We start from the raw sequence: 9,905 nt of genomic DNA, 5'->3' as shown, positions 1-9,905 counted from the left end.
AAATCCACACAGGCACGGGGAAAACATGCAAACTACACACAGTGTAGTGAGGCGGACGTGCATACTAGTCATCTACTGTGCCATCCTGGTTAAGTCATGGGTTCTTTTAAATGGATGTTTGATTCTCTTAGTATTATGTTGCGTTTGACAAAAAAAAAAAAAAAAACTCAAACAGGGAAGAGAGGAAAGCCCCTTTTTTCAAGAATTGTTTACTATCTGCCAAACCGCTGCTTGTTGTGAAGTAAATTTCCATTTTCCGATCCGCTTTATCCTCACAAGGGACGCAGGGTGGTGCTGGAGCCTATCCCAACTGTCTTCGGGCAGTAGGCGGGGGACACACTGAACTGATTGCCAGCCAATCGCAGGGCACACAGAGACGAACAACAATCTGCGGTCACGCTCACGCCTAGGGATAATTGAGAGCCTGCCATGCATGTTTTTGGAATGTGGGAGGAAACTGGAGTACCCACAGAAAACCCACGCAGGCATGGGGTGAACATGCAAACTCCACACAGGAAGTCCACAGCCGGAATCAAACCCGGTACCTCTGCACTGTGAGGTCGATGCGCTAACCACTGGACCACTGGGCCGCCGTAAAGTAAATTGAGTTGCAAAAATGATAATTTGAAAAACTCCCAAGTTGGGTCATTCGTATCGCAAGGTACCACTCTATAATAATATTATTACAACCAATGATATGTTTGTCATACCTTTGGGATACCTTTGAACTCTTTTCATGAAAATAGCTTGTTATTTTAAGTACATCGACTCTCACCTGTCAATTAGTAATACAACAACATACAGTAGATGCTGAAGTTCTTTGTGCTTGTATTGGAAATGGTATGAGTGGAACAAAATGTTAAAGTTGTGGTACCTGGAAAAGGAACTGGACTCATTGTCTTCAGAGAACCAATACTGGGCGGACGCACTCGTCCACCAGGTGGTGTCTTCAATCACTGCTCAAGATGTGCAGAGGGAGGAGAAAGGGGATGGTAAGGGTAGGGGGAGTGAGCGGTGTTGCCAGCGCTATCCATCTTTGGAAGCGCAGGGAACAGGCTGTGGACAGTGACACGGCAGCGTCTTGCTTCGTTGGCCTGAAATGCAACATTATCTGTTGTGAATTTATGGCTCCCCTCACTTTGCATCCTGACTTAATCATTGTTATGTGCTGCTGGCACCTCTTGCATATATGTATTTGGGAACGGCTCTCAACATGCAAAATAGATGGATGATGCAATTCAGTGGTCTCCTAAAAACTGGAAATAGGCTACATATGATGCGAAACATGCAATATGGTCACTGCCGTCAATCAATCAACTTTACACTATTTGGACAAAACTATTGGGACCTCGGGATGTTAAAATTAGCAGGAAGAGAAAACAGGAAGTTTGCATCCACAACAACTTTCCCTCTTCTGATAAGTGCGGTACTTTTTACAAAAGTCATTCATATGTAAGAACATTTGCAAGGTCAGAGGTTACGGATTTTAGGCCAGAGAGAAGGCTTTCAAGTTCTTCCACACAAAACTCATCCAAGCTTGCTTTTCTGGATCTTGCCGTCATGCTGGAATGCAAAACTGTTCATTCCAAGTTTGGAAGCACGTAGTTGTCCAAAATGTCTTGTCAAGATGAATAATTAAGATTCAGAGAATATATATACACCAATTTTAGTTCAAATGCTCAAGTGGTTAAGGGTTCATTGAAGAGGGGAAAAGTCTGTTGTTGTTTGGTTTTTTTGTGTCCATTGGTTTGAAAAAGCGGATTTAAATTTAAATTATACTTAATTCAGTTCTTTTTTTTCTATTAATTTCCAGCTCTGGGTGCTTGATTCAGAACCACCTTCCCTGACGATTGTGTATCACATCCCTTCTCGATGCAGATTGTGCCCAAGAGTGTGAAGTGAACATCTGCTTGTTTTAAAACAAAATAGACAGAAAACGCACAAACATTGCATGTTTTTGCTCAGGTCATCCTTTCACGTGTCTCGTGCAGCAGAGGAGAGTAGAATTTCGCGCAGCCCCTTACTTCCATCGGAGGGGGGCTTTTTATTTTTTTATTTCTCTCACTTGCAATGCCAACGGTTCCATCAACACCACAGACACACATTTGGGCAGCTCACCCTGCAACCATGGTAACAAGAAGAATTTTACTAGTGGGCTGCAGCCAATAGTGCTGCATTTCCCACTGCACCGAGTCCAATAGGAGAGCAGCCTGCAGCCCGGCCCACTTAGAAGTAACAGCGAAGGGCTAGTGCACTGAGGATTTAGAGATGGAGGCACGGCTGTTGCGCAAGTAGGAGAGTAAGTAAGTGTGTGTGTGTGCCTCTGTGAGGGACTGCGCCATAATCTGATGAGAGGATTCTCTCTGTAGTAAAGCTCCATTCACTCCAACCATCTGACATTTAGTGTCAAGAGTAAAGTGCACTCATAGAAACACACACAGCAGACAACGCCAAAGCGGCCACCGACAGTCAAAAACAAACAAAAAAAAAAGGCAATGCGCACCATGATAAGATGTCAATAAAGTCATTTATTATTTCACACGATGGATAACATGAACAACTTCAACTGTAGTTCTTAATAAGTGCTCAATGCAGCCAGCCAACGGAAGGATAGCAAAAGAATGAGCTTTTCTTTCTCAGGAAAAAGAAGTTAAAACAAAACTAAATACCTACGAGATCATGAACGATAAACATGGCCAAAAGCATGCCGACAGACATGGATATACATATATATTGCATGTATATATGTGCTTTAAGACATATATCTGTATGCTGGCGAATGCAAATACAAAATATATGTGTATACCTACACATACATACGGTGAAGAATATATGCATATGCATGCGCATCTAGTATTTACTCTTTATGTCAAATATTTGCAGGTTTTTTTGTTTTGTTTTGTTTTATATTCATACAATGTACAAAAATGCTTCATGAATTAAAAAATTCATTACAAAAAAAAAAAACCCCAAACATATCAAACAATGTACAAGTGTTGCTTCAAATTCAACTTTCGGCTCGTCTAAAATACTTAATGCATACAATCGAGTTGAGCATGCGAAGAAAGGAAAGCCACTCTAGAAAAAGGTTCAAATTCACTATGTATACAAACTAAAATATGCCTTCACTTTGTGCTCTAAAGAAGTACATTTATTGGTTTTCCCCACCGATTCATCTCCTTGCAACATTGGCTGACAAATGTACACCTGCGAGCATCACTACATACGAGGCTCTGTCTCACAGGATGATCAGATTTGAAGGGAGCGCGTATCCCCCGCAAAGCCGCAAATCGATTACTGGCATGAACGAGCTGCATGGTACACACCGCCCGCAATGTAAAAATCAGAGCCACTGGTCAACGTATGACCCCGTGAAGCCTCGTCATCATCACGACCCATGCCAGTCTACGTGAAAAGCTCAGGTTTAGGACAATACTTGTCAGTGTTCGAAGGCACCGGAGCATCGGCTGGTAGCAGATAACAGACAAGACGGACAACATCTACCATGTTCAACTCCACGAGCAACAAACCGCTGCCGTACCACAGTGAACAATCCGCAACACTCTGCACGCCGGTGTGTCTTTTCACACAGGGGCAAGGTCAAGCACACAGAAATTGGGATGAGTGTATTCTGGGAGGTTGCGGGTGAGCGCGTTGTGGATCGTGGCCCCGAGAGCTAGCAAAACAAACAAACAAACTTGTTCGTGCTACTGCACTGCCCCAACAGGCTGCGGGCAAAATTGTTGTTTTTCAGCAGGGACTCCTAGTTAAGCCTTTCTTTCTGAGATAGCGATTACTTCAGTGGACAGCTTATCATGTTATCGGGTTACAGGCTGCATGAAAGGGTTAAGGTGAAAAAGTGTGGCCTTCCGAGGCTTCCTTGAAACGCCATGAGAAGGCAAATTTGGATTACTACACTTCTTGCCCAGATGGGCCATTTCAGAATTCCGTCGATTGTGAGGATTTGATTGATGATTAATACTGGGTCTACGCGACTGAGGCAAAACGGAATGTATGGCTGGGTTGCGAGCAGCAAAAGTGCCGATGATTTTGCTTGTGGTCTAAAGATGACAGCTGTCAGCGATGGGACATTGAGTTCTATCCACTCAAACCTCGGACACGGCAGCATCATCCTGCTCTTTGCAACACCAGCATTGAAACTGGGGTTCGGAACAATTCCTTTTTAAAAGAATACTTAAAACTCAACTGATTCATTGATGGTTGTTCGCCAAATGTCACTCCCTACAAGTGACAAAAAAAGAAAACTGTAGTTTCACCCCCGGTTAAGGCTGTACGTGTAAATTTCAGTCGCACTAAACATTACACGATCGTCGCTTTCTGCACAACTTGTTCAAAAATAGTACCGGTGGTTGTCACAATATTAGTTACATGACATCATTGTTGGAGCACTGGGATCTCTTTGTTTAAGAAACTCATCATTCAGCCTTTGCCAGGCATGGCCAAGTGCATAGCTAACAAGGAAATGTGGACATGACAAGTTGACAACCGCCTTTGTTCATTATGCAGCTGTTTGTTACTTGCAATGAGCAGTCCAGATGTGAGCTTCGCTTTACAGCATCCTCATTTATAGTCTGTAAATGATGCTGATAATGATGTTGGAAAATATTTGTGAATCATTACACGCAGCCCATTTGGCCGATTGGGGGGGCAAAAAATAAAATAAAAATACTGCCACGTGAAATCTTAACTCTTTAATTTGAATGCCTATCCAGTAGAGTGATGCCAAAAAGTTAAACAACAGACAAACACAGTGCAGAGAATACACAATTTTTGTTAACCGGTCGCCCCCTTGTAGCTCCCTTTGAACAATTTGTGTTGAGTATCTCATGCGTGATACTCTTGGCACAATCAGGACTATTTTGGGGTTGAATGTTGAATGCCGCTTTGCTATTTCTCAGGTCAAATGCCATTTATTAGAAGAGAACAACACAAATCATAAGGCACAAGTTGAGCTGCTGCAACTGAGAATCCCACCCTGTCCAAAAACAAAACAAAACTGAATCTCCTGAAATAGAACACTGAGTAATATTTCTTATTATATACGGAATAAACACGAGTGAAGAGATTGATAAAAGGACACAGTACACATTGACATTAAAACAATCCTGGCTACATTCTAGAGTGCACCACGGGGTGATTTACATTGGTTCCAACACAATAAAGACGCTGATTTGAATTCTGTTAAATAAAACAATTAATACCGAGACTTTGGTTCATAAAATACTGAATTTTTGATCTTCTGTCCCAAAAATATGTTTTTTTTTTGTTTTGTTTTTTTAAGTGAAAGTATAAAGAGTGGGGTAAGCTTTTCAGAACACGATATTGGAGTCAGCCCTCTCCGTTCAATCCATAGCCGGGCTTTCGGTTTGACGTTTTTGGCTGCGCAGCCTGCATATACAAATTGATTAAAAGTAATGCATGCTCTCTGGAATGGATATCCACACCAAGGCCAAAAAGCATAAGGCTGGAACAAGCATTTAAGTGCTGCATTTGATTGATGCAAGGGTACAGCTTCTTTTTTTTCTTTTTTTTTCCATAGTGCATTAAACCAACTTTTAAGGTTTACAACAACAAAAAAAGAAGAAAAACCCACAAACACACCTGATATGCCCACTGTATACAATGCCCCCACCTCTTCCCAAGATATAAACACAGTTATGAGTGTATGACTGAATACATGTGGTTTCTATCTGAAAACAAACTTGTCTTGTGTCACATCCATGTCTGTGTTTTGGTGATAGAAACAATACGCAACGTTCATTGTCTATAGTACAGCACTTAAATCGGATATACTGAATTGCAGTACGTGTCTGTGAGCTGGTTTCCTGTTGTACAAGGTAAGCGAGAATGGATGTTTTGTCTATGTACAGTCTTGGACAGTCTCGTCCACCATATTGCCTTTAAGTCAGCGTCCAGGATAGGTTTCGACCTCTCCTGTATAGGTAATAAACCTTTAGATTGGGAGGAGGTGAAGCAGGGAGAAAAAAAAGGATATGGGATTAAACTGCGGGGATGGACCAATAAAATCCATTCTAAGAAGGTACGGACGGTAAACAAACACAGACGCGACATACCAGGAGAAGTAGAAGGGTAAGGTGACTTCATTACTGCTGTGTTCTTTTTGACAGGCTCCCACAGAAAGGCAGGGAAAAAAAGCTGAGCTGCACAGTTTTATAGGATTCAAATATGCCCCTAAACCCCCCACCCCCAACACACACACACTCCCACCCCTTGCTGGTAAATATTTGGCTCACGCCACATTCTGATACAGTCTCATGAAGTACACGTCACTGTATCAGAAACATGAAGAGTCCCGTCATATCCTACACTGCCGTTAGTACGGCGCAATTCGATGAGCATCAGATTCAGGATCAAATGAAAGCAGATGGTGCCAATATGAAATGCAGGTCCTAGGAACCCTGAAAAGGCTCATGTTCAAACTGAGGGCTGGCACCGCCATTGTTCTGACCTGTCTTCATTCTCTTAAATCAAGGTGCACGGCAGAGTCACGGGAATAAGGGCACTGGATCTGATAAAGATAAAACAGCGCCGGCTCGTTTCAATGCTCCTGCTTATCGACAGAGTTGCTCTCTCCGCGGGTCTATTGATTGGAGGGGGCCCATAAGTTGTCCCTGCTGTTGCCCCTACCCCGGCGTTTGCCCCCTTTGGCCTGCGCAGGGAGAGAGCGGGCTCTATGAACCACCTTTTCGATGGTTGCCGAAATGGAATCGTGATTGGAAAACTCCAGAGGCTCTGGGGTCAAAGTGGGCCTGAGGCTCTGTCTACCCGGTGGCTCATCACAGCGCTCCAGAACAGGCATCCCCGGAGTCCTTCCATCCGCTCTTTTACCGGCCAACACGTCCAACCCGCCACCGCCGGCCCGGTTGTCCTCCCTCCTGTTTGCCGGACCCGATTCATCATCGGGCGGTTGTTTTCGGGGCCGTCCGGGTCGTCTCTTGATGATGTTGTTTCCAGTTTTGGCTTGCCGCTGCAGGCGCTTGGCACGGAGGATCTTCTGCACATGTTCCAAGTTCAAAGAATGCATTCTTCTCACCTCCTTCTGGATCTGCTCTACCTCTCTGCGCTTGTATCGTCGTTTACCGGGAGCACCTGCAAGAGCCAAAACGAGGAAGGTGAATACAGAGAAACACAGCATTCAGAAAGAGTTCAACTTGTAATTAAAATGAACATGCTCTCCAAGGCCAAGAAAGACACGATGCCAATTTTGCTCATGGAGGGGAATGTCTTCTATTTTTTCCTTCTTCGACTTCCTGCTAATTTTGACATATTCATGCAAGCCTTTGAAAGCCCAGCTGAGCCAAGAGCGCATATCCTATCCTGTAATTGTCTGCTTGGGAGCAGAGAGGAGGAAACCCACAGAAATGTCTCCTTCGAGCATTTCATATGTTTCCACACAATCACAACCTTGTGCATCTGGAGCATAGGCTGCCAAAAGCAATCTAAACACACACACACACGCACATACACACAAACACACACACACACACACACAGTATAATTAACGCTGCAATTTATAATTTCCTTCTTGATTTCAGTAACCTCTTTCTGAGCTTGGTCCATCTCTGTCCATTTTATTGGACTTAACTGCAGCATTTGATACAGTGGATCACAGTATTCTGCTGACTCGTTTGCAGCACTTGGTGGGCATTGGCGGGAGTGCTCTTGATTGGTTTAGGTCCTATCTAGCTGACAGGACCTTTTGTGTCAGCCTTGGCTGCTCTGAATCACGCACTGCTCCCCTGTCATGTGGTGTTCCACAGGGCTCAATTCTGGGGCCTCTGCTGTTCTCGCTGTATCTGCTCCCATTGGGTTCCATCTTAAGGAAACATGGTATTCCTTTCCACTGCTATGCAGATGACTGCCAGATTTATGTCCCACTGAGCAAGAAAGACACCTTCTCATTAAGGCCACTCCTATCCTGTCTGGAAGAAATCAAAACCTGGATGGCACAAAATTTCTTGAAGTTCAACGAAAAGAAGACAGAGGTGATATTGTTTGGCCCCAGTGGACCTTGTACATTCCATCCTGTAGACTTGGGCCCCCTATCTCCTTATCTGAAATCAACGGTCTCAAACTTGGGACTTAAACTGGACAGTGATTTCAAACTCGATCGGCAAATTGGTGCCGTTGTTAAATCCAGCTTCTTTCACCTAAGACAGCTGGCCAAAATAAAACCTCTCCTCTCACATGAACACTTTGAGACAGTAATTCATGCCTTTGTCACATCCCGGCTCGATTACTGCAACGCCATGTACTTTGGAGTCAGCCAGTCCTCCATCAAGCGCCTTCAGCTGGTACAGAATGCCGCTGCTCGCCTCTTGACTGGTACTCGTAAGAGGGAGCATATAACTCCTACTTTGGCATCCCTTCACTGGCTCCCCATTCATTTTAGAATTATTTTTAAGATCCTCCTCTTTGTTTTCAAATCTCTGAATAATCTCGCGCCACCTTACCTCTCTGAGCTCATACGCCCCTACACCCCTGCCCGGCGCCTCAGGTCTGTGGACCAGTCTTTGCTAGACGTACCAAGAACTAAACTGAGGCTCAGAGGGGATCGAGCCTTTTCTGTTGCTGGTCCATCTCTCTGGAATGACCTCCCACTGAACATTCGGCAAGCCTCCTCGCTGCCCATCTTTAAAGCCCTCCTCAAAACTCACTTGTATTCTTTGGCGTTTGACTCAGCATGACTTAGATTTGCTATTGGTTTTACTGCTTGGTGCTTTCTACCGCCTTATTACTTATTACTTATTACTGATTCGTCTTACTGTTTATTGTATATGTTAAATCGCTCCATGTACAGCACTTTGTATGCAGCGATGGCTGTTTGAAAGTGCTCTATAAATACTGTTGACTTGACTTGACTTGACTGTCATTCTTTTTGTTTTCCATCTCTAAGGCCCGGCACCCTCCCCCTCCGTCTGGGCATTGATTCCAGGATTCCAAATGAACCACCACCACCAACATGAAGGAAAAGCGCAATCAGCCAGTGGTCCCCAAGCGGCGTGCAGACAAAATGCCGTTCTCTATTTTTAACCATTTACTCCTGTTCCTTCAAAGGCCACCATTTTTTTTGCTTTTGCCACCTTATCACAAATCTACAGTGAGCTCTAAAATGCCTAGTTCAATACACGCTATCCATGTGTAGCATATTGGATTGAGAGAGGTTTTTCAGTATTGTCAAATAGTTAAGATTTTCATTTTAACATACAGTATTTAATGCCGACGGTGGAACCGCAGACTGACTTGGGCAGCTGGTGCTGAATTCTACCATTTTAATCAGTGACAGCATCATACATTTGGGAATTTTGGAGGGTGTTTTTAAATTGTGATTTAATATCCTTTTGGGGTGCCGTTGTGTTGATGTTGGTACACAACAGGATATGCTTAGCAATATAACATCATACAAGGGATAACAAATACATTTTATTTTATGATTAGTTTTTATAACCCCCGCAAAACTCTTCAAAAAATTTTCAATGTACTTTTTTCCTTAAAAAAAAAAACAGGCAGAAAAAGGGGAAACAATCGCAGAAAAAACTTTGAAATATCCCAATTATTTTTTAAATGTGGGTACTGAACTGCAAATATACAGAGGGCGACTGTAGTTTTAAGTTGTAGTATCACCAACCACCACTAGATGACAGACATGTCTTAGTTATGCTTACACTTTTTCCACAATATTTTTTCATATATTGGATTTTTGTTCCAACATTTTTTCCCTATTCCCCCCCTTTTTGGGGCAAAATGTATATTGTGTGCTTGGAAAAAAAAATAATTAGGAGGAGAGCAATCCACAGGCCACTCAGATCGTGGGCAAGTCCGGCTGGCGGGCCACCGGGTGCCCGTCCCTGGTTTAATACATC

The 9,905-nt window shown here is 43.5% G+C and overlaps 1 protein-coding gene across 2 annotated transcripts in view; it reads right to left on the bottom strand.

The window, feature by feature from the left end:
- Positions 1 to 2,508: 2,508 nt before the first annotated feature.
- setbp1 (SET binding protein 1) overlaps positions 2,509 to 9,905 on the bottom strand; it is a 45,666-nt gene continuing 38,269 nt past the window's right edge. For both annotated transcript variants that reach the window (XM_052069181.1, XM_052069182.1), the window contains one exon: positions 2,509 to 7,131. In XM_052069181.1, coding sequence (XP_051925141.1) covers positions 6,623 to 7,131 — 509 coding nt within the window. In that variant the 3' untranslated portion in view covers positions 2,509 to 6,622. The remainder of the gene's footprint in view (positions 7,132 to 9,905) is intronic.

The sequence above is a fragment of the Hippocampus zosterae genome, chromosome 6 (genome assembly GCF_025434085.1).
Source record: "Hippocampus zosterae strain Florida chromosome 6, ASM2543408v3, whole genome shotgun sequence".
NCBI classification, from domain to species: domain Eukaryota; kingdom Metazoa; phylum Chordata; class Actinopteri; order Syngnathiformes; family Syngnathidae; genus Hippocampus; species Hippocampus zosterae.
Note: the sequence above shows the minus strand (reverse complement) of the source record. Positions and strands in the feature narration are given on the sequence as shown.